We start from the raw sequence: 24,677 nt of genomic DNA on the forward strand, positions 1-24,677 counted from the left end.
ACTGCCCAAAGTGTAATCAGAAACTGACCTCACTCAGGTGTGGCTGTTCCTGTGGTCCCTGATAGAGAGCGTTTCTGAGTCCTGTACCTGGGCCTGCTCACCTGCCCACCAGCACAGACCCAGCTCTGAGGCAGGTCATGACCCTGGAGAGCAAATTTGTATCCCAAGTAAGATTTATTGACTTTCTCAGTGTGTCAGTCTGAGTGCTGCCTTAAAGTGGGGTTCCAGTTAGACAGCATTAGGGCCCACATGTTGGTCATACCAACTCAAGCTCTGAAGCTCACTGGGGATGCAGAGCAATGCTCAAGCGCCTGCATCTGAGCAGTTGCAAACATGAATACGTTGTTTTTTGGGGTACCACATGGCTCCTCCTTGTCTGTATACCTAACAGGGTTTTGAGCTGCTCACAATTTGAAGGAAGAAAGAAATTGCAGCATGCCTGTTCACTGAAACATGAGTAATGTCCCTACAAACCAGCATCTCTTATGCATACAACCATGGAGCCCCTGTGTGCACAGCCATCTCTGCTGAATTTCATGGTCTCTTTGTCTCAACCAATCATGCTAATTTAAAGATACAGTTAAAACATGAACATCTGTACAGAAACACAGTCTGTGATTGTAAGATGCTGAAAGTTTTCCCAAGACCGGCAGGTGTAGCAATCTTCACCAGGAACCTGTTGTACGTTGAGGAATTAGTGATCCACACAGTGCTAACCAGATCTGGGTCAGGCCTGTGCTGCCCTGTGTGTGTTCCCTGGCTGCAGGATGAACTCATCCAGGTCATGACAGCACAGAAGCCCACCAGCAGGTGCCATGTAGTACCAGCCATTAGACCACCTGCCTGGCCTTCCCTCTGTCTGACAGAGCAGCAAGACATTCTCATGTGGACATCCTTCCTGCTTGACAGCAGAAATAAGTAGTTTGGTGAATTATGTGGGTTTTTTTGTTTTTTTGGTTTTTTGAGAAAATCCTGTAATAGCTTGAATAACAAAAAATGGGGTAACCCTTCCGTGGGTGTTACCTGCATAACATGCTGTGCCCAAGACCTGTTTGATGCCTCACAGCTCAGGGTTCCCACATTTGAAGAGGTGCAAAATTATCTGCACTACTCTTTTTCTTTATTATGTTAGCTCTAATTAATAGCACATTAAGTGATACTTTACAGAAGCTGGTTGCCTTATTACTGGCATCATAAGGAACCAACACTTCCTGGTGCAAAACAGCAAGCAAGATGAAGAATCAAGTTTTGTATATGGTCTCCATGGGCAAAACATCTTTCTGTTCTGCCTGTGTGCCTCCCAGCCCCTACCATGGAAACTGAGCATTTTGGGAAGAGAAATGAGGAAACCTGATGCCTACCACACATTCTATGTGCTACACACCTCTTGCCTGATGAAATGGAAGTAGGAGAATGAAAAAAAAAAAAAACGTGAGGGAGAGGGAAGAGGCCTTTCATACATTTTTTGGTTTTTTTTAATATCAAATAAAAGCATAGAGAATTCACAATGCACAAAACCTATTGAATCATTTCGCAAACCATCTGCATCCTTGGATATTTTAGACAAAAAATTACTTGCACATGCACAACATGTGCAAGGAAAAAGGTATTTTAACTGCTCAGAAGGACATCAGAACTAGAAAACCCCAGGGCTTTATAAAGAAGCAGATTGCACCAGCCATCAGAAAAAAATTGAGATTTTTGTTAGTTATAAGGCAGGATGGTTTTTTTAACTCCCCAGCTACTCTAACTTATGGACAGTCCATCTGAGCAGTTCTGTCAGGTTATAGACTTGTCAGATCTTTCTTGTGTTCTGTTTTCTTGTTTGTCTGAAGCTGTCAATAAAGGCAGTGTAATGTTAGGCTGTAACACGAGTTTCCACACTGTTGTTCGATGCACGATTTTGAAGACGTCAGTCTAAAGAACAAAAATCTTGTGCCCATGCATGGGCATGTCCTGTGTGTGAGAGAGCACGGCTGTGCCTGCGCTTGGGAAGTGTCCCCACCTGTGTCTGTGTCCCACAGTGTCCAGGGCTGTGCCCCTCACTCCTTGCAGTGTCCAAATGCACAAGCGAGGGCATGGAGACAGACGTGCTGCAGGAAGACCTCTGCATGTTCCAGGAGTGCCTGTCTCAGTTTTCTGCTGAGACTGAAAGGCAAAGGGGGATGCTGCAGCGTCTGGCAGGTGTGGAGCTGTCCTCTTGTCCCTGCGGGCTGGGGCTGCGAGACTTGAGGCCCTGACCCCTCCTTTCCCCATGCAGGCAAAGCAGGAGGAGCTGAAGGAAAGCACAGGACTGCTGAGCAATGGGGTCATTGTCCCTTCCTCTGCCCATGTTTCCCCAGCTGTAGTGGCTCAGGCTGTGTCAGGGGCTCAGTGACTCCATGTGGCTCCTCTTCACAGAACTCTGTCGTGGGGTCGTGTTTTGGGAACCACTGCCAGGAGCTCCAGCAGCTGGAGGGTCTGCTGGCCCAGTGTGAGGTGAGTCATAGACTGGTTGAGCTTGGAAGCAGCCTCTGGAGATGATGTTGTCTCATCTCGTGCCCCTGCTCAAGCAGGCTCACCTAGAGCCAGTTGCTTAGGACCATGTGGAGACATGGACTGTGTCCTGAGTGGGGCGTGGGGGTCCCTCTGTCTGCCCACAGTGGCTGCAGGGCTGGGAAGGAGAGGGGACATGAGGGGGGCAAAGGTGGTGCCTGAAGGGAGCTGGGAGGGGATAATGGTGAGAGGAGTGCACTCGTCGGGGTCTCCCTGTGCCCTGATTGATGGCTGCTCCTCACGCCCTCCTCTCCCACAGGAGCAGTGTGAGGCGGCATGTCGGGAGGCAGGCACGAGAGGAGGAGAAGAGACGCAGCAGGTAGAGGGGAGAAGGAGGCCCGAGTGGGCATGGCCCTGGGGCTGGGGAGGGCTGGGGTGTCCAAGTCCCAGCCCAGCTGCCCACATGGTGCACCCGTTGTTTAGCAGGTGGAAAGGCGCTATGCAAAGACTGTAGACTTGCTGCCCCAGGCTATTCAGAAGACTGAGTTAATGCCAAAAGGGCTGGGGAAAAACGGGTGGGTGCCCACAGACCCTGGGTTGGGGGGGCTGGAGGAGGGCTGCAGCGGGCTCAGGCACTCGCAATCCTTCCGGTTTCCAGGTGCTGTGTTGGGAAATAAGGAATCTTGAAGAGGAGCTGGAGGAGGAAGAGGCCTGGTGAGTTGGGCCCATTGCCCCATATGGGTCTGCAGGGTGTCTCTGCAGCACCCGCAGGGATGGGGCTGCCAATGCTGGTGCCAGGCAATGGAGTGGGGGTGTGAGAGGGGAGCCCAATCCCTGCCTGGGGTGGCATATGTTTGGAAGGAGAGGCCCTGTGTGGCCGTAGAGGTCTCTAAGTCATCCAACCAAGCCCTGTTGCCCCCAGCCAGCTGCAGAGGAAGAAGGAGGCCAAGACACCAGAGTCTGCACTGCCGGAGCTGGTGGAAGAACAGATGGTAAGGGGGAGAGCGTGTGGCAGCCCCTGCGCCCTGGCCAGCGTGGGTCTCCCTGGGGAGAGGGGTCCATGGAGGTCACAGCCACCATGGGCTACACTCCTGATCAAAGTGAAGGCTGGGGCGCTGTGTAACTCCAGCTGTCCCGACCATGCGGCACTGCTTGACAAGTGTCCTCGCTCTGTGCTGACCTGCAGGAGACAACGGACTTGCTGGTGAGGAGACACAGCTTCATTTACTGGCTGCAGAGAGTGTCCCCACTGGGTCCCCTGTGTCCTGGGGCCCACTCCTGGGCAGTGGCTGGGATGATGGGCTAGACGCCTGATCCAGCTGGTGGAGCTCACAAGGGTAAAAAAAAAAGCTGCTGGCTGGCTGTGGGCTTTGCAGCTGAGAAGTCCTCAGCGTCAGTTTTCCCTGGGCCAGGGTGTTTTCCCAAGCTTGCAGAGTCTCATGTCCCAGCCTGTCTGACTAAGCAGTGAGAAGCGGCTGGGGAGGAGGCCTGTGGGGCTCCTAGAAGGGGCCATCCCATATCTAGATGGGCCTGGGAGGCCTCCACCCTGCCCTGTCTCGCATGCCTCTTCTGCCCCACAGGATGCTCTGCATGCTCTTTGTCGTCCTGGAGCTGGCTGTCCACTCTGGCTGCTGCAGTGCTCTACGCCTCCTGCTGTGACACCAAGCTCCTCTACCACCTCTTGTTGCACGTGCTGTGTGAGGAGACCTACAACAATGTGGCTTATGGAGTGGGAAGGATCCTTTTGGTGGTCAGCAAGGGTCTGCTGCCCTTGTGACTGCTCCCCCCAATAAAGCCCTTTTGATTTACACCTCCATGTGCTCGGGCAGGTTTGTTGGAGTGCAGGGAGAGGGTCTTGCCCCACGTGCTGGTCCCTGCAGCCCCCCATGGCCAGGCCCAGTCTCATCTGCTGGGCACTGGGCACGGCCACCCAGGCATGACAGCCTCACCTGCTCAGCTGGTAGTACAGGTAGAGGAAAAAACAGAGACACGGAAAGAGAGGTTAACAGATTTACCTTAATTCAACCATCAGATTTATGGTACTGCAAGAAACTCAGGCCTTGGTCATGGAAACATTTGAGCATTTACTTACGTTTATTCCATTGAAGGGGTAATGCTGTGCACCCTTGGATGAATCCCATCAGGTCCCGTCGACTGCTAGGGCTTTCCTGGAGTAGTGGATCCCACACAAGTTCCAGATTGATTGGGAGTTTATTGTTCCCGCAGCCATGGTTCTCTAGCCCAGGGCTGTGGGGGCTACAAGTCCATCTTCAGTGTTGAAGATTGAGGTGATACCAAAATGTTGGCAAAAAGACTCCTTAACACTGTTCTGGATGTGTTAAAAAGCAGGCACTTTTATTACAGCATGCCGAATGCTCGGAGGATTGTTCCTCTAATCCAGCATGCACGTGATTCCCACTTCTTGGTATTTATTGCATATACTTCTTGCATATTCATTTGTTTCTACCGCCTAGTTAATGCATTAAAAATAAATTATTTCCATAAACCTGCCCTTTGCTGGGAGTCCATTGTTGGTATTCGGGAGTTTTATCAGGGGTCTTTAGTGGTTCCCAGTGGTCTTTGCAGCCTGCTGCCTCCCCCTCCGGTGTCAGCTTTTTGACCTAATTTCTTGAGCATGCATATTGTCATTGTGTGCCCCTACTCACCAAAAGTCATGTAGCCATTTCTTAATTTGGTGGAACATTTCCGTTTCACCAGCTAGCAAACCAAGTGCATCCCGCTTTGCCTCATGTCCAGTCTCTATAGGGCTCTCCTTTCCCTGTTAGGTTTCTGTTACATTGTGCTTAGTCTTGCTACATTACACCTTGGGGTTCCTAAAAGATTATTGTTTCTCTTATCAGAGGCAAAGAAAGCATTCAATGTCTTGGCTTTGTCTATGTCCCTGTTAATAAGGAGACCATGCTCATCGAGTAATGGGCCGATGTTATTTCTGGTTTGACATTTTCCACTAACATATTTTTAAAAGCCTTTTTTATTGTCTCTAAGTAGTGGCCAGCTTCAATTCTAATTGAGCTTTGGCTGCACTAATTTCCTCCCTGCAGTGACGAGCAGCACCTCTGTACTCCTCCCATGATGCCTGACCTTTTGTTCACTGACCACGCGATTTATTTTTTTGCTATATTTCAAGAAGAAGGTCCCTGCTCAACCAAGATGGCTTCTTGCCTTGCCTGGTAGATTTTCAGCATTTTGGAATTTCCTAGTCCTGTGCTTTTAGTAGGTGGTACTTAAAAAGTAACCAACAATGATGGACCCCAACACCTTCAAAAGCTTATTTCGAGGGAATCTTACTAAGTAGTTCTCTGAGTAACCTGAAGTCTTCTCTCCTCATATGCAGAGCTGAGGTTTTGCTGGCAGTTTTTCTCCTGTTAACACAGATTTTAAACCTGACCTCTTTGTGGTCACTGTGAGCAAGGCCACCAAGGTCACCACTTCACCCATGAGAATCAAATCTGGGAAGGTATCTTTCCTGGTTGGTTCCCTTAGTACCACATCAAGAAGTTATTGTCCAGATGGTTTAAAAATCTTCTGGACCTGTTTGTACCAGCTGTATGATATTCCCAGTTGACATTGGGCAAGTTGAAGTCTCCCATAATGACAAGGTCAGGTGATTTAGAGGCTACCCTTAGTTTCTTAAATAATAACTGATCAGTGTCATCATCCTGGCTGGGTATAACCAGCTTTGCACAACCTTCCCAGAGCACATGGTTAGCCTGGACAACCTTACAAAGCTCTTCCCCACCCCCTAGTTCTGTACTCCACCACTAATAACACAGTTTGTTATCCAATTGCTAAGGTTTTGACAGAAGAGGAGAAGGGGAAATGCTATGCCAACTTGGAATTAATTCAAGAATGTGCTACATAAACAGGTAACACCCATCATTATGCTTATCCTACACTGAGCATTAGTTGTCAGCAAATAATATATGTAATCATTTCTAGATTTACTGGTTTATTTAGTATCAGATCAGTCATGCAACACACTTATTAAAAATAGACTTCCCACCATCAGAGCATATTTCCATGGCTTATCAGCATTTCCATGCAGGCACACAAGCAGGTACATTGGTCCCAAATACAATACAATGAAACAACATAACTGTCAGTTTTTCTCTGGTTCAAATTTCTCTCTGGTTCATTTGCACAGTATCAGAGAATTTACTACACAAATAGGCTTAGTCTGAAGTAAAAGTGTACAGTTATCTAGTTGCTAACATCTTTGCTAGTACAAGCAAACAGTGCGGACAGGACGGGATTTCTTAACACATTAAGCAGTAAAAGGAATCAGGTACACAGGACATGGAGCTGACTGGAGGAAGTCTGATAGATATATGACATTTTTAATTGTTATTAAGAGTCCAGCTGTCATTTCTCTGAGATCAATAAGCTTCTGTAACAGGCTTATAAAAATCTTTGTGTTACAAGTCAATAGCACCATTTTTCTGTTTGTCTTGAAAGCATTAGCACATACCCTAACCATCCAGCATATATTCCTCTTGAATTAACCGAAGCACAAAAATCTCTGCTTATGGTCTTAGTCCTCATCCAGACTCAAAGCTGAGACTCACCAGGAGCCTCCAAACCACGGCTAAGCCAGACATAAGCCCTTAATGTATCACATCTCTTCAGGTTAAAACCAGCTTAAGCTGATAACTTCCTTATTGTGGGTCTGGAGCAGCCAGCCAGACTCTGTTTGTTGCTTCCCAGGCTTACAAGGGCATGGTGGTGTAGCTCCTTGGGGCATGGTGGTATACAGCTCCTTGGGCCTAACAAACTCCTTGCTCAGGTGAGAAAGGCTCACTGTCTCTTCCCCCACTTCTCCCACTCCCTCGTCAGTGGGATCAACCTGTTCTGAAAGACCATGCTATTTATCTTAGTCTGAGGGACTGTGGTTCACCCTCAACATCTCCATTTTCCTTTCTCCCTGAGCACCTAATCACTGCAAAGTTAATTTTCTCACAAGCATAGGCCTCTCAATACCGGGTGTTCTGAAAAAAAAAAAAAAAGAAGAAAACAAAACTCAAAACAACCAAACTCCAAAACAATGTCCCTTATGGAACACTATATGAAATTGCTGCTATTTAATCAGAAGTACTAGCATGACTTCTCATGTACATGTGGTGTGAAAAAGGAAGTGGTTCCTGTTGTGCACAATAGCATGAAGACACAGCTGGAGTTAGCTCTCAGGAGCTAGTAGTTTAACTGTTTTTGTTTCTAATTACTATCAGCAAAAAATCTCTTAGTTTGTAATTACTGTTTTCATGCAGCAAAGATGGTAAATTTGAGAGGGGCAAACAAGGCATCCACCACTACGCTGAGGGCAGTAGGCTGGTGGTTGCAACATCATTCCCAAGTATGACACTTCTCAGGGAGGACACTGCTGCAGCAGAATTTAGAAAACTCTTCAAAGGTATTTTTTTCTAAATATGCATACAGTCCATTTGCTTGGTTTCACAAAATGTTTCTGGACAAACTCCCGTTCAGCATTAAAAACTACTTCAGACTCCATAGCAAGCTGAGGAAGAGACTGGAAGCCATATTAATAGTGCAAACAAACCAGCTTTGATGTCTTAGAAATGAAAAATGAGGTCAGTGGTGACATTTTTCCATCTAGAGGAGGCTGGCATTGGATATTTGTGCTACTTTCATTAACCTGGCTGATGGCAATGTCTGGAAAAGAACAGAAATCAGGGAACCTGAGACCTTGGAGAAAACACTTTTCACCCTATTTCTTGTCCAGACAAAGCCAAGAAGCTCTCTTTGGTGTGCTCTTTAGCAAAATCCCCTGCTTCTTTTTGTTGTGGGTGCTTATTGTTTGGAGGTACTTAGGGATTTGTGTTGGTGGTTGTGCTCATTCATGCAAAGTTAGCATTTGTAAGTAACAAAATCATGCCTTGGGATGTTTGTTCCCAGGTAGCTTGGTTCTTGCAGGTACAGTAGCTGTAATTTCTCACAGTGCAATACAGCTATTTGGAGCTAAATTTTGGAGGGTTTTGTGGTTAATGACTACAAAAACTGTGCCTTAATCTGCACAGATATTCTCATGAGTGCCTTTACTGCTGTGATGAGGCCAATTGGGCTCATCATTATGGTTAATTTCAGGCAGGAGTGTAACACAAAGCTTAACAGCAGTGCCTCAGCTATATGGCTCTTCAACCACCAGGAGTCTTTCCACTCTACTCTTCATGTACCCTGTTTGGTTAGTTAAGTACAGTAACTTGATAAAGTAATTTGATCACTGGAGATCTGCAAAACCTACAGCTTCTCTGGCTCATCCAGGAGGGAGAGAGAGAATTCCTTGAGCAGGATTAAAATAACATTGACTTGTCACAGTTAGTGTGGTGCCCAGCACCTATGCACAATTAACTTATGAAAAAGCTTTATTTCAGAAGGAGTAGCTCAAAAGTACATGGAAGATGATACTGAAGGCTGAGAATTAAGCAGACCCATGCACAGTTCTGTAGATGAATAAATATGACCCAGAGGCTACTGGAGCATATTGTCTCTGGGAAAGATCACATGCCATTGGCAGCTGTAAATCACACCCAATGGCTTGCCCCAGCTTTTGAGTTACCAGAATAACTGCCTCCAGTCTACGACACAGTGATTTCAGTTAGAAGAGCCATCCCAGATCCACCCAGCATGGGGATAAGAATTACAGTATTTTTTCTCTTCAATAGACTTCCCCTGTATGTACATATGCAGATTCAATGATTGGCTCCACGTAGTTCTGTACTATGAAGCAGATCATTACTTACAGCTGCAGACAATATATGGGACCAAGTGTTATGAACTGACTTAGCTATTTCCTGTGGCAACACTGCATAAAAATATGATAATAATTATATCAAGCAGTACTAAGTAAATGATATTAAGAAGATCATTGGTCATAGCACACACTGTATTTTTCAGAGTTCCTAAGCCTGATGTCCTTCTTTGGATTGGACTAAACCTCTACTAAACATCTTCTCCACCAAAAAGATATTGTTGATGAAGGAGCTTTCTGGTGTTGAGGAGCAGAACCTGGTGTGTTGCTGTTCTTGTGCCACTTTGCTCTGAAGCCCTCACCCCCAGCATCAGCAGCTTATACAACCAAAGTGCCTCCAGCAGCCCAGGTGCCTTCATTTTCTACTGAGAAACTAGCTCAAGGAACTGAATACTTTTCTTCTTCTGTCTGGCGTTTGTTGCACAGCACTGGTCTATTTCTGTCAGCCTGGTATAGGTTCTTGAGAAAGGAAACAGAAGGCACCAGAAAACAGCATGACTCTAGGAAACAGGAAGGGAAAAGAGAAACACCTTTCCCTCGGTACTGAGTGATGATGACTTATCACAGCAAGGGTGGCTCACAGAGGAACATATTTATAGTTGGCCAGTAAAACACAGATTCTTTTGGGAGCACAAGCAACTCAACGAGCAGGAGCAAAACCATCTGACAGACCCAAGGGCAACAGCAGATTTGTCAGGGCAGTGCAGCTGCAGCCAAGAGTCAGATGGTTCTTCTCCCACTGACCGGCAGCTAACAGCTCTTCCTCAGTGTCCCATAGGATCCACAGCCAGGAAAAAAAGACCAAGCATAAAGGGGAAGAAAAACAACAAGCCATTTGGCCATGAATGCATGCTAACACTTGTTCTTGAAAAGTGTAAAATGTCAAAACAGAAAATATACTTTTCTTTTAAGCTCTTAATGTATCACCATATAACACTGAAGAATGCTGTAATTTCTTAGCAGACACAAAAACGTAGCTGATACTACAGAAGGAGCTCTATGCTATTTAACAGGAGCAAAGACATGCTGTTTAATACACCTTGGCCAGTAAACATCTTTCTGATATACAAGTTAAGGTTTAGATTGACAGTTCTCAGTCATATGAGCTGTGGATGGAGCATTGCTGGGCAGGGGTCTCTGGTGCAATTTAGTGCAGCTCTAACCCATTACAAAATGCTGTACTTGTCATGTTACCCCACTTTGGCCCATGTCCTGAGCATGCAAAAGGATGAGGGCACTGAAGCACTCTTTTCCTAGCTGTGTCTTGGTATGAAGAAGCCAGAACTGGGGAAAACTCAGTAACCACTGTATTTATTAATCTTTCATACCTTGATATCCATTACACTGAATTTCACCCAGTGATGATTCGCGTATACAAGAATGTTAAACACTATGGTTTTAGTTCCAGCTGAGTAATGCTCATTGTTTTTGTTTTATAAAGCCACTTTAAGGGTGTTCTGAGCTGTCTCTTTGTTTACCTTTGGTATCTTCTGGACTTGCTTGTATCCCTGTCATTGTTCTCCAGGCACAGCTGTGCATCTCTCTTGGTCAGCTTCATTCCTGCTTTTCTTCTACATTAGGAGACACTTTTTGCTACTTAAACGCCAAGCCTACATGAGCTATACACTTGTAACCTGAGCAGCAACAAGGCAGACTCAATCACACAAAACAGTCTTTTCACCAGGAGAAATACACAGCCTCTGCACAAACAGGGGTCAAGGCACTGCACTGAGACTTGTGAGCATCCATCAGTCTGTAAGCAGGCAATGTCCAGGACACTGTGCAAGGACCTGCTGAGATTCCTCCCCCTACACTTTCCTATGTCACTCTGAAAAAGCTCCCAAGAACTGCACTGTATGGTTCTGGGTAACAGCATGTCCTAGATATGTGTGGGAGCTGAGGGACAGTTAATCGTTACTTGGAAATGGGTATTTATTCTCCAGAGTCCTCCTGCATTTGCTGCTTAGCAGATACTGCTACCCATCTTCTAAGTTGGATGCTGACAGCTCTAGCATCCTCTTTCCTTTCCCTGCTGCTGGGCTGCAGAAAATGCTGTGTTGTCCTCACTTCCTCCCGGGCTGACAGCGGCATCTATGCTTCACCCTGCTGATAGCCCTTTCCAAAAATGTTTTGGTCACTGATTTATCTTGCTCTAGAACCCCATGGTTTTGCAGAGGACTTTGATTTATTCACCAAGGCATGGGATCCTTGTAGAGGGGATGCTGTCCAGTTTTTGTCACTCCTCTCCATGTGCCCAACAGCCTGCTTGCTTGTGGGGACAGAGCTCTTAGTACCCTTCTTCTGAAGTACACACTGTATCACAACATTTTCTGTTGATGCTTTGGCATTTAAAAGTTTGATTATGGTGTGTCTGTGTCTTTAGAGCATGTTTGCACAATGCAAGGTACAAATTTCAGCTAACAAACCAGCACTGGGCTCATGCAGTGCAATCTACGGTGTCATCCACAAAAGTACAAGCAAAAGTGTTCAAAATGACAGGAAACCTGTTCTACTTTGGAGTGAATATTTCTGAACTTGTAAAAAACCCTGTTGTGCACAGGCAGTACATTGTTAGCCATTTAACAGCCATCATATCCTCAGCCCAGCTTTCGCGTATTATATTTTAATTGGCTAATACTACAATATGACTCTAAAGGAAAAGTTTTGCTAAGTTTGAAAACTTCAAAATGATGGCAAGGTTCCCCCTTTTGCACTTGAAGGACTTTGCTCATGTGTTGAACATATTAAAAACTTAAAGCTTAGGATTTCAACAGAAAAGAGCATCAGTAATTTTCTACCTGGTTTATAATCACAGATGTGGAACTAATCCACCTCCAGCAGTTTTTCGGCGTGTTTATATTTTTCTGCCACAGTAAGACACTGGTGTTGCACTCCCAAGTCTAAATTATGACAGATGCCACCACAATGTGATTTTTCAGACAAAAAAAAAAAAGCACATAACACTTTAGTTACATGCATACGCCCTGACACTGCTCTTCCTTCTGTATACTTTTGTCATTCATAAATCGGGCATACTACTTTACTGAGTCACATATTGGTAATTCGTTCAGCACATACATCCTGGTTGTTTCATACTAAGCATAATAAAAGAAAACTAAGCAAAAACAACTGAAGCCCTGGAGCCTTTACGCACAAGACTGAGCTGCCTCTGAGATCATGCTGTCACAGAGAGGTCTCCAGTTGAATAGCATCAGTTCATATTTATGATATGCTATGGTATAATTTAGCAGAGAATAACTTTAAGAATCAGCTGGGACTACTTTTCAGCTCAATAAACTATGCCTCAGATGAAGATATTTCTGCTCAAGCACTCATAGATATGCAATGACTGTGCAGCTGGCTCCACTTCTGCAGATTAGAAGCAATTATCCTAAATAAAGGAGGAAATCTTACAGAAATTCAACTTCTCCTGCCAAACCTCCCCACCAACCAAACTTGGATGGTTTCACCATTGTAACCAGGGGAGGAGACCTCTGGCTGAGAAATGCACTTGTCCTGCAGTCACCTCACAGGAGATAAGAAAGATAGTAAGAAGTGAGACAGATGTATGTACCTATCACCTTCTCCAAAGTGATTTGTCTTACTGTACTTGTTTTCAAGGGAAAATCTGCAAAAGTGTCTTGCTGGCCTGTTCACAGCTGCCATGCCCCAACAGCTGTTTCAGCAGACCTCAAAGTGTGTCACCTGGGAAAAGGATGGATGCATGTACTTTAAATTTCTAACTGTGCTTAATTAACAAACCTTATTGTACAAGTTTGAAGAGTTACAAGACATGGATAAAATTCTCAAGTACAATACAGTCATTTGCATGAATTCTCACCTAGTAAAGACAGTATTTAATCTTCCTTTTTATATTACTCTAGCTTACATTTTATTTATCAAACCTACCATATGAATAACATTGCATTACCTTTTAATTTCATCAGGAAATGTAGCTACTAAATGTTTTATCCATGACTTGTTTTTTCAGTAGCTGATATATTATAATTTTTCAAGGCAAGTTGTGCAAGGCCTAAATTGACATAAAAACAAAGCAAAGAAGAATGTTGAGCGTATTAGGGTATTAGGTAACTATTGGTGTTAAAAAGTTTAACAAATACAAATGACATTGTTCTACATCAGATTCTTTTTGCCATTTCTGTAATATATTGGTAACAATACGAAATTCACATGCTATTGAAGTAATAACAAACACATGTAAATGGTCATAAATACTGACCCATGTTAAGTTTTTCAACTCCCATCAATTATGTTCAACAAAAAAATCAAGATAGCTGAAGAGCCTGACCCTAATTTTTCAAGCTGATCCATGCACACAGCTTTTAACTTAAAACACAGGAGCTCTGGGTGGATGCAAGATATGTGCTGGTGGATCATTTTGTAGGAGGGGTCCTTTGTTAGGAAAACCTGGACAAATTTGCTGACAAGTGGAAACTGGTTACTCATGAGGCTGAACAATCTGGGAAGCAACTAGATTATACTACTTGCTCCGAGACCTTGTTTAAGAGTGTTTCCCCAGAGCAAAATAATTAAGTTGTGGAATGTCTTCCTTCAAGCATTTACAACTTGTATAATCGCAGATTATTCTCTTAGGCCCTATAAAAATGTCTTCTAGCTGCACAGTTTAGAATTTAATGAGTAAATATAATGGTATTTCAAAAATTTGCATCTACTCGAATCCTCTTTTAGTCTATTGTTTTATTTTGCTAACACTTTCCTAGAGAATGAAATGGTAGAAGTCTGAGTAATTTTGGTTGTCATTAAAATATTGTATATAAACAGGAAAAGTCAGAATAAGGCATTCCTAACACAAGCATGAGCAATGTACATTTTAATGCCCAGTGGAACTAACATTATAATTTCTTCCCAGAAGTAGTGGAATGTTTTTTGCATATAAATCCCCAAATACTTTTTGAATATTACACATAAAAAGCATTATTTTGTACATCAGTTTTAAAAGCATTGGCTTAGTATTTCCTTCCATTTCGTCTGCTGCAGGACTATGAATCTCGAAGGAAGCAGTTCAAAGAAACTCATGACATACAGAAGACACTACTTCCACAGAACAAAATTAAATAGTATTTTGTTTCAAACGCCATCTAGAAACACTAGATAGATGTATATGAAGTATATGCATTATGGTAGGTAGTTTTTAATCCCCATGTTTTTACCTGCCAGTATTACTGCAAATAACACTGTTTCCATGACATGCCTTATGGAACAGTTTACTATTTTCATAAGCAGTCACATGCATTGAAGATAGGATCACCAGCCAGTGCATTTGGCACCCCAAAGCAGAACCAGAGAGGCCAAGCTTACGAATCTCTCTTGCTGAATGACAAGTTAGCTGGTGTATGAAATGACAAATCTCAGCTGATACAAGGAAGCACATTAACTTAAGACATTTATTCTGGAGCTGCTTCTTCGTCCTGAGTGGGTTTCTCTTCAGGTTTGCCATCATGGACGGGAGATGGGTTATGGCTGGGCTTGTTGCTGTCATGTGCGCTGTGACTGCTGGCACTGCCGAGGCGAGTTGATGCCACCACGGCTTTTACTGCAGCCTGAGAAAGAGGATCAAGAAAACATTCCTTAAAGGATACGGCCTGTCAGTACTATAGCCTTAGCACCGTCCCATTAGGGAATGTAACCATGTTTAGTCTTCACAGTAATGTCACATTCACATACCTGCCTGGGCCTGGACAGATTTAGAAAGCCACATGGAATAACAGATTGAAGTTTAAAATTGCTGCTTTCACAAGGTTACTAGTTGGCCAACGTACACAGAATTTTTTTTCAGCTGCACATGCTGCATTTTTTCCAGATATTACTTCAGATCTTCCATGTTCAGGTTAGATGAAAAAACAAAAGTAATTTTCCATCATAATAACAGTTTTCTCACTGCTTTTTCCATGAGAAGTTCACAAGGGAAACAACACTTATCACTACTGCACAATTATATATGCTAGGCACAATGGTGCAGATTATATGGGCAACCTCCTGTATATAGATATAAATACACATTGGGGCTAGGCTCTCATATTACATAAAATGTCATGTGAAGAAATGCATTGAGACAGTTGTTTTAGCCCTTGCCTTGATGAATTGTATTTCCTAAAAAAACCAAACATACAGAGGTAAGGAAAAGAAATGCTAACCCCTGTGTATGACAACTATAGCTATTTTTGACTTGGCTAGCTTTTTGCTTAGGCATCACAGAAAAAAGCAGGTCTGCAGGAACGGATGAGGAGTATAGCAATATTTGTGGATGGTTTGGAGAGGTAACCATGAAAAAAAGAAAAGAGAAGAAAAGGGAAGAAAAGAGAAGAAAAGAGAAGGAAAGAGAAGAAGAGAGAAAGGGATGGGATGGAGAGGGGTGGGGAGGGGTGGGGAGGAGGAGAGAAGAGGAGAGGAGAGGAGAGGAGAGGAGAGGAGAGGAGAGGAGAGGAGAGGAGAGGAGAGGAGAGGAGAGGAGAGGAGAGGAGAGGAGAGGAGAGGAGAGGAGAGGAGAGGAGAGGAGAGGAGAGGAGAGGAGAGGAGAGGAGAGGAGAGGAGAGGAGAGGAGAGGAGAGGAGAGGAGAGGAGAGGAGAGGAGAGGAGAGGAGAGGAGAGGAGAGGAGAGGAGAGGAGAGGGGAAAGGGAGAGGGGAGAGGGGAAAGGGAGAGGGGAGAGGGGAAAGGGAGAGGGAAGAGGGAAGAGGGAAGGTTTCTGTAAGGCTACTAATATAATTGCATGCTTTCATAGCCGAAATAGAGACTATGTCCAGAGACTTGCCCTGTACCCCTGAGACCCCGGATGAAGCCAGGTCAATGGAGGAGTTCGCTTTAGTTAATGAGGACTGGGTTAGGGAGCAATTAAATAGTCTGGACATCCATAAATCCATGGGTCCAGATGGGATGCATCTGCGAGTGCTGAGTGAGCTGGCTGAAGTCATTGCTACACCACTCTCCATCATCTTTGCTAAGTCTTGGGAAACAGGAGAGGTGCCCGAGGATTGAAGGAAAGCAAATGTCACTCCAGTCTTCAAAAAGGGCAAGAAGGAGGACCTGGGTAATTATAGACCGGTCAGTCTCACCTCCGTCCCTGGGAAAGTAATGGAACAGCTTGTCCTTGGTGCCATCTCAAGGCATATCAAGGATAAGAGGGTTATTAGGGGCAGTCAGCATGGCTTTACCAAGGGTAGGTCATGCTTGACCAACCTCATAGCCTTTTACGAGAACGTAACAAGGTGGATGGATGATGGCAGAGCAGTGGATGTGGTCTACCTTGACTTCAGTAAAGCCTTTGACACAGTCTCCCACTGCATCCTCACAGCTAAGTTGAGGAGGTGTGGTCTAGACAATAGGGTAGTGAGGTGGGTTGCAAACTGGCTTAAGGAGAGAAGCCAGAGAGTGGTAGTCAATGGTGCGGAGTCTAGTTGGAGGCCAGTATCTAGTGGAGTGCCTCAGGGGTCAGTACTGGGGCCAGTATTATTCAATATATTCATTAACGATTTGGACGAGGGAATTGAGTGTACTATCAGCAAGTTTGCTGATGACACTAACCTGGGAGGAGTGGCTGACACGCCAGAAGGCTGTGCTGCCATCCAGCGGGACCTGGACAGGCTGGAGAGTTGGGCGGGGAATAACCTGATGAAATTTAACAAGGGAAAGTGTAGAGTCCTGCATCTGGGCAGGAAGAACCCCAGGTTCCAGTATAGGTTGAGAAATTACATATTAGAGAGCAGTGTAGGGGAAAGGGACCTGGGCGTCCTGGTGGACAACAGGATGACCATGAGCCAGCACTGTGCCCTTGTGGCCAGGAAGGCCAATGGCATCCTGGGGTGTATTAGAAGAGGGGTGGTTAGTAGGTCTAGAGGTCCTCCTTCCCCTCTACTCTGCCCTAGTGAGACCCCATCTAGAATATTGTGTCCAGTTCTGGGCCTCTCAGTTCAAGAAGGACAGGGAACTGCTGGAGAGGGCCCAGCGCAGGGCAACAAAGATGATTAAGGGAGTGGAGCACCTCCCTTATGAAGAAAGGCTGAGGGAGCTGGGTCTCTTTAGCTTGGAGAAGAGGAGACTGAGGGGTGACCTTATTAATGTTTATAAATATATAAAGGGTAAGTGCCACGAGGATGGAGCCAGGCTCTTCTCGGTGGCAAACAAAGATAGGACAAGGGGTAATGGGATCAAGCTGGAACACAAGAGATTCCACTTAAATTTGAGAAGAAACTTCTTCTCAGTGAGGGTAACAGAGCACTGGAACAGGCTGCCCAGGGAGGTTGTGGAGTCTCCTTCGCTGGAGACATTCAAAACCCGCCTGGACATGTTCCTGTGCGACCTCACCTAGGTGTTCCTGCTCCAGCAGGGGGATTGGACTAGATGATCTTTTGAGGTCCCTTCCAATCCCAAACACACTGTGTGTGTGTGTGCGCGTGTGTGTGTGTGATACTTGCCTTAAGTTTACGCCGGGCATTGAATTCTTGAAGTTTCTTTTGTGCATTGTCCATATGTGCAAAGTTTGCTGCCTTCCCTGTGACCCATGGGTGCTGCAAAGCCTGTAGAGTGCTGAGGCGTTTCTTGGGGTCTAAAACAATCAACTTTTTAACCTGCATCACAAGGAAGAGATACAGCAGACTGTTAAGTTTATTATTCATTTACATTTATTCACTTTGCATTTTGGGGCTTTGATATTGGTTTGGGAAGAATCTTGATGAAACACATCCTAAGACACCCACAAGAATTTGCACTCAGGTCTTTGTAAATGTTTATTTCTGGCTTTTCTTGGTCACCCATAAATAACATTTGAATAAGATGGCCACAAAGAGGGAAAAGAGGAGAAAAAGAATCAACTAGTTACCAACAACTGTAAAAAGTATGTACCAATGCAGAAGGTTTGTATCCACCATAGGCTGTTTTATGTCTGAATTATCACATAAAGCCTAAGAGATTCCCAAAATGCCCTCAGCCAGGCAGTTACCTTGATTTGGACAAGGTTTAAACTGGATTAGGAAGTTTACATTCTAGTGCATGCAACTCATGCAGACTTGTACCAACCATGCAGTCACTGCTGAGTGCATCACAAATTAAATGTTTCTTTCAGTCACTGTAAAACCTCACGTACAAATGAAACAAAGAGTGTACAAGGATTTCTCCCTTAGCCCACTCTGAAACTAATGCTTTTAAAGTCACTCTTTCTGTTATTGAGACCAGGGAAGCTGCACCTCTCCAAACACAACATTTTTGGGAAGAAGGCACTGCAGACATACTCCTGGGAGTGGAGGTGGTACAAACTGCTGGGTACAAAGTGTGTCCAGTCAAGCTGTATTTCATGGGTTTTGCTCTAAGTCTCGACAAGTGGTGTTTTTAAAAAAACAAGGGTGCAGATGGAGCGGAGCAGTACACAGATGGTGCTCAGCAGAGCCACACTTAAATGCAACTCTCCTGACTGAACACCCTCTTGGAGCAGAGTGCAAGAGACAGCACAGGGCTCCACCACTGCTATGTGCCCAAGTGTGAGGGGAGGACTCGCTTTAGGGCCCCCTCAAATATTCCTACAAAGAGTATTGATGCCTTGAAGTGGGCAAAGGAGAACAGGCACCATGATGAATATCTGCTGTGTGTCCCCTGAAGAGGTCAAGTTAAGCAAATCTCTTCAAGTGAACAGCCCAGAACTGCCCACAGGATGGGTTTTGAAGAGCCATGGGCTTCACCTTTACCTACAACTTGCTATACAGTGTTCAAACTTGAAACTCTGAGCTTTACTGTAGCAAAATGGTAGGGACCAGTTTGGATCAAAGCTCTCTGTATACAATAAATGAGCAGATTTGCTGCAGGCTGCTGTTTATCTGAGTTTTGATGACACAGGGCAGTAAATTATATCTTTTGACCTTATAAAAACTTCACATCCAATATAACAAAAAAGTACTTTGAACTTCTACAGTCTTTCCATTTGAGGCATCCTGAAGTACTTTACAAACACTAATTGTGCAGCATTTTATGGCACAGTTTATACAACTACTATGGAACTGAGCACTTGTGTCTTCAGTGTTAATGAAATAACTGAATTATGCATGTTATAGTTGACTAAAAATCAAACTCAAGCATACCTACCATTGCAGATCAGTATCTCCTGGATCCAATTTACTTTATCCAATAAGAGAAGAATAAAGTGCAGATATTATGCCAGCCCTTGCATTTTGCAAATGGACCATGTTTAAAAGTAATGAGTCTCTTTTAATTTACTGAGAAAAAGCTTCAATGGACAGAAAAAGGCTGCCAGTAAAAGCAAGTGGGGGGGTGGGGGGAGGGCTGGGGTCTAAAGTATGATGATTTCACTGCTTTTTATATTCTTCCTCCCAAATTCAGATTTGAAAACTGGACAAAATATAGGGCTTATTTCTACCTTCCCCTGAAGGTGGTTGCCCTGCAAAGAGGAACAATAAAACTGAGCTAACATGCATGAATGTTGTGACAGCTGCCAACGATCTGTGACTTAGTTCACAGAAGGTCCTGAACATCCACGGTTTTGAGTGCAGAATTATAGCACTGGGATAACAGGGAATATTTAACAGCACCATAATATACCAGAAATTATAAGCAGAAAAGCAAGGACCTATATGAAAAGTTAACTAAAAGTTAATTACCAATTACTCTGCACCTACCACAAAATGAACTCTCTCAGTGGAAATGATACTAGCCAAATACATATCAGCAAAGACAGTCCAGTCTCATTTTCACATTACTTACTAAATCCTTGGCATTCAGGGAAACATCATCCCACCAGGGGGACACAAAGTCATATTCACAGTTCAGGATCCTCTTAAACATGTACTGATCTCCCCTTTCATCATAAAATGGTTCAAAGCCACAAAGTCTGCCAGGATAAGAAAAAAGAAGTAAATTTATCAAAGATTAATTAGTCTTGGGCTGTTACAAACAGATTCTGGAATTATCTTTCCCTACTTTGCGTCCTGTATACAACTTTGGGAAACCAGATCTGGATGTGCTTATGAACTCCTAATTTTACACAGCAGAGCAACATGTAGTCATAAGCATTTATAACCATTGCAAAGGCTAATCAAATTGTAAATTTTCCATTTTCACATGCCTGTAATTGGAACTATTAATATAGGGGTTTACCATATGAGTAGCCATGCAACAGCTCATATCTGTTTACCTTCTACATACCTATAAAAATTTTCTAGCAGCTCTTTACTCTGCTGGTTTCAGGCTTGGACTATTTAATCATTCCTCAGTCTGAAACTTTTGCTCATCCCTACTGTCTTCTGTGAATCTTCTCCAGTTGTGTGTCTTCTCAAAATGGGTGCAAACTCCAGCCAGCATTGGCACACCATGGCATTGCAAATTACCATAATGATGTTTTCTATTTTAATCTCAATTTTTTTGCTAACAGTTCCTGACAGAGATCCATGCTGCTGGCCCTGGGAAAGCAAACTCATTGAGACAGTTCTCATTTATGTAATGTCCTTTTTTGTCACTTCATTGCACTTTAATCATGCCTGCACACATAAACAGATGCTTTAAAGTGAATTTCCTACTCAACTAGTAAGTATTCTGAGCTAAACAATTTCTATGGATATGCTTCTACGTAAAAAAAACCAAAACCCAAACATTCCAGCAGACAGTTTTTTTTGCTATGTGACAAATTAGATGAATAAAACTACTGGTGTGATTTCAAATCAGGTAAATTAAACCAGGGTAAGATTCAGTGTATCTACTCTTGATTTCATTTTATTATGAAATTTTGTTTTATTATGCTGATTCATTTTAAATCAATTATCTACAAAATAAAGAAATATCAATATAAACAGCTTCAAAAATCAATTAGAAATGACGAGACAGTGTGTCGTGTCCTTTTAAGAAAGTTAGTGAAAAAACACCTTTAATTAAATCCATGTGATTTTGACTACAGGCAAAGCCTCTGTATTTGTTGACCACTATCTGCATCTCCAATGTGCAGTAGCATTCCTAACCCGCTGCAGAAATACAAAAGAACTAGTACTCTTTGCTGTTAAAGCTGTAAATGTGCCTCCCATGTAAAAATGACAGTTATCATCAATTGGTCTTTATACAATTTGCTTCAGGAATAATTGTTCTGTCAAAACATGTTCAAAGTTTTTCTTAATCATGTGGTAAGGCCAGTTTGTATTGCTGAGAAGATACAGTTGTATGCACATCTTCTGTTGCACAGTAGTTAACTCTTACATCCACTGTATTTTGGAGGCACATACACCAATGGCTTTTTTGACTGTACATAAGTGCATTTCCTTTACTATCTTGAGAATGAGACAAGCAACACTGTCCTTTAGGCTGCAGGATTAATGAATTAGTTACTAAACATGTACCTTTCTGGTGTCAGCTTCTAATCCATCAGAAATACTGATCTACAAAGATTTAAACTCAATAGAAAAGTTTTGAAGTCGGAATATTGTTAAAGCTAAGTGGAAGAAATGGCCAAGTGGATTTGACTAGCACCTTCTTTTCCTGGCTCGTTCCTGCAGGTTAAATTGGATTTCAAGCAGGGAGGGGGAGAGAAACAGAGGAGGAAGAAGTAGAGGAGTGTCTGTACTGATGGTGTCCCACCCAGAGCATGAGCTCGCACACTTGTGTTTACACCAGTGCAGAGGTTTAATGTGGCTCAGGGGCACCTCCTGAACAGCTGGAAGGTTTTGAAAGGCTGCATATAGCAAATGCCACTCCATATATTCAAACAGGAATTTGATGTATTTTCTCACTTGGAGCTTGCCTACACTTCAAAACAAGTCTTGCTGAAGGAAGTCTCTCAAGTACAAAAGCTGCCCCTCAATTGTTGCATAACTAGGCAAGCTCATGGCTTAATCAACATATCTTTGAAAAGGGAAAACAAAAAGTACCTCTCCAGTCTCTGGGACAGCCCTGGTGGCAAATTTCACATCTCTCTGCCATACATTGACTGCTAGAACTGAGGAGAAATGGCCACCTGGTAGGCAATATCTGAGATGTGATTTTCTACAGACTTGAACTAGGCCTCGAGACAAAAATTCACATTTTAAAAGGAGCAAATAACAAAAAGGCAAATGGGAGTATTGTATTATTATTGTATTATTTACAGGCACTCAAAAGGAGAGATGTTACTTATTTGAAGCTTATGTACAGAACAAATGATGCTTTCTGATATTTCCAACAGAGTGTTTATATATCCTTGTAAGTACTTTAAGTATAAATCCAAGAAAATATAATTCTTTCTTTGCAAAAGACACAAAGAAAACAATTTGATTATTATACACTGTACTTGCTAGGCACAGTTAATGAGACTTAGAGGGGGAAATAAAATATCCTGGATGTATAAAATCCTTCATATCTTTAACGTTTATGTGTAAAATCTCACTTTCTTCTCATAAAGGCATCCTGCAAGTTTTATATACAACTACACAAGCCAGCTTAGCATTGGTGTTGCTGAGGGAATAAATTATTTATTCTCCCACAGGAAGAAGTGTCAATACATCAGATACAATTTTCCCTTCTCAATTACCTTCCTTTGAAAGATGCCATTGATACAATAAAATAATTACAATTCTTAACGATTGAATTAGGACTAGCCATATTAAGATGGAGACACAAGTGCCCACCTTTCGACAGAACTGTTTGAAAATTTTGGTCTATAGTTGCAACTTCAACTGTTTAAAACAGCTATGGCCAGCATCACTCACAGCCCTCTGCCAACAGTGTCTCTGGTTATCTTGTAAGAAGTGGAACACTTCAACATTAATGATTTAACCCATGAGAGCTGTTCCCTACCTCCTGGCTGAGATGCTGTGAGACAGCAACACTAATGCTGCAGTTGAGGCTGTGGCAGCATCTGTGGCTGACACAGGTGTGGCAGCTGCATTTGGAATATTCACAGGCACTGTGAAACTATTGCAAGTACCTTAACTTCTCCTTTCCCCACCTGTGGCTGTGAAACAACTTAGGATCATAGTATATCTTACGGTTTGTGTGAATGAGGAAAAACAAAATCATACAACACTTTTGGACACTCGTATTGCATTTTCTCGCTTGTATTTTCACTTTTGGTAGTTTTGTTGCTTTCCATTCCCATTAATAGTGTGATTCTGTGCAGACCTTGGTGCTGTTCAGGAAGAAGTGTTATATTTATCAAATACATAAGCTGAATGTTTTGCCATGCTTCTCTAGGATTTGACTTACTTAAATAAGATTAGGAATATCATAATCGAAGTTCAAGATCTTATGTTTTCCAAGGGTACAGCTCATGTCATAAAAACCTGCAGGTGCTCATAAATGAATTGCTCCTTGGCACTGTCTACACTTACAGGATGTAGGTGATAATCCCCAGAGACCACATGTCCACCTCAGGGCCGTAGGCACATCCCCGTAGTATCTCTGGTGCTGCAGATGATTAAAGACTTGTCAATAAGATGACAGTTGAATGCAGAAATAGCAGTCACAGAAATCAATTTAATCTCCATGCATACTCATAAGTATATTTTAAAGTTAGGGCCTGCTCATTTAAGCCCTAAATTAGGCAAATTATTCCCTTCACTGAGTATAAAGCAACAAAAAGTCATGTCCAAGCACAGCCAGAATAAAATGAGAAGCAGAATTTGGTTTCAAATTGCTTTTTAGATTTGTGAAAGGAACCACAGAATGCTACAGGAGCACTGGAGCTGCAATGTGACAAAGGAGGTGATACTTTTACTTCAGTATTTTACTTATTTATTTGGTCCTTTATTTGGGTTTTATTTTGGGTATTCTGTTTTACTCGTAAGGAAAGACAAGACCATTTTGGGCAATTACTTTTGCCGCAATGCGGAGCAGATGGAAAGGCCAGGCAGTCTCAGGAGACTCTGGCTCTGAAACAGAAAAGAAGAGTTAATCTCTGCCCAAGCAGCTTGACAGAGACACCTTGGGGAAGGCTGTGCAGACTGCTGTATCCTGAAGCCAGTATCTTCTGCTAGTGCGTGTGACTATAAATGTCCATGGTCGCACACTCAAACTGTGACTACCTCAAGTGCCCCTGGCTCACATGCCCCAGGGCTCATAGCTCGATATTTGCTTCCAACTGGGCAAACCTCTCTGGGCAAAGCTCCTGAGGTGGCAGGATGAAAATACGACATCTCCAGAGGAGGAAACAGAAGTGATTGATACTGGAGGAGGCAAGACCCCTCCCTCCTTCACCTTTTGGCCACACACAAAAATACCCAACTAATCTGGAAAAAAAATAATTAAAAAGACACTGCTAAGCCACACTTTCATGTTTCAGTAGCCCTTCTTCTCAGGAATCATTGTATCTATATTAATATCCATCAGAGGTATGGGATGGCAGCACAGCCCCTGAGTTCACTGACTTAATGATGCATGTGGGATGGCTGTCACATTTCTGGGGCACACTGGACTTGCTG

At 43.4% G+C, this 24,677-nt stretch overlaps 1 protein-coding gene across 5 annotated transcripts in view; it reads right to left on the minus strand.

Annotated features, from left to right (window-relative positions):
* Positions 1 to 6,428: 6,428 nt before the first annotated feature.
* CAMK4 (calcium/calmodulin dependent protein kinase IV) overlaps positions 6,429 to 24,677 on the minus strand; it is a 171,428-nt gene continuing 153,179 nt past the window's right edge. For all 5 annotated transcript variants that reach the window (XM_065045415.1, XM_005506235.4, XM_065045419.1 and 2 more), the window contains 4 exons: positions 23,589 to 23,664; positions 20,005 to 20,131; positions 17,712 to 17,864; positions 6,429 to 14,841 (listed from right to left, as the gene is read on the minus strand). In XM_065045415.1, coding sequence (XP_064901487.1) covers positions 14,686 to 14,841; positions 17,712 to 17,864; positions 20,005 to 20,131; positions 23,589 to 23,664 — 512 coding nt within the window. In that variant the 3' untranslated portion in view covers positions 6,429 to 14,685. The remainder of the gene's footprint in view (positions 14,842 to 17,711; positions 17,865 to 20,004; positions 20,132 to 23,588; positions 23,665 to 24,677) is intronic.

The sequence above is a fragment of the Columba livia genome, chromosome Z (assembly GCF_036013475.1).
Source record: "Columba livia isolate bColLiv1 breed racing homer chromosome Z, bColLiv1.pat.W.v2, whole genome shotgun sequence".
NCBI classification, from domain to species: domain Eukaryota; kingdom Metazoa; phylum Chordata; class Aves; order Columbiformes; family Columbidae; genus Columba; species Columba livia.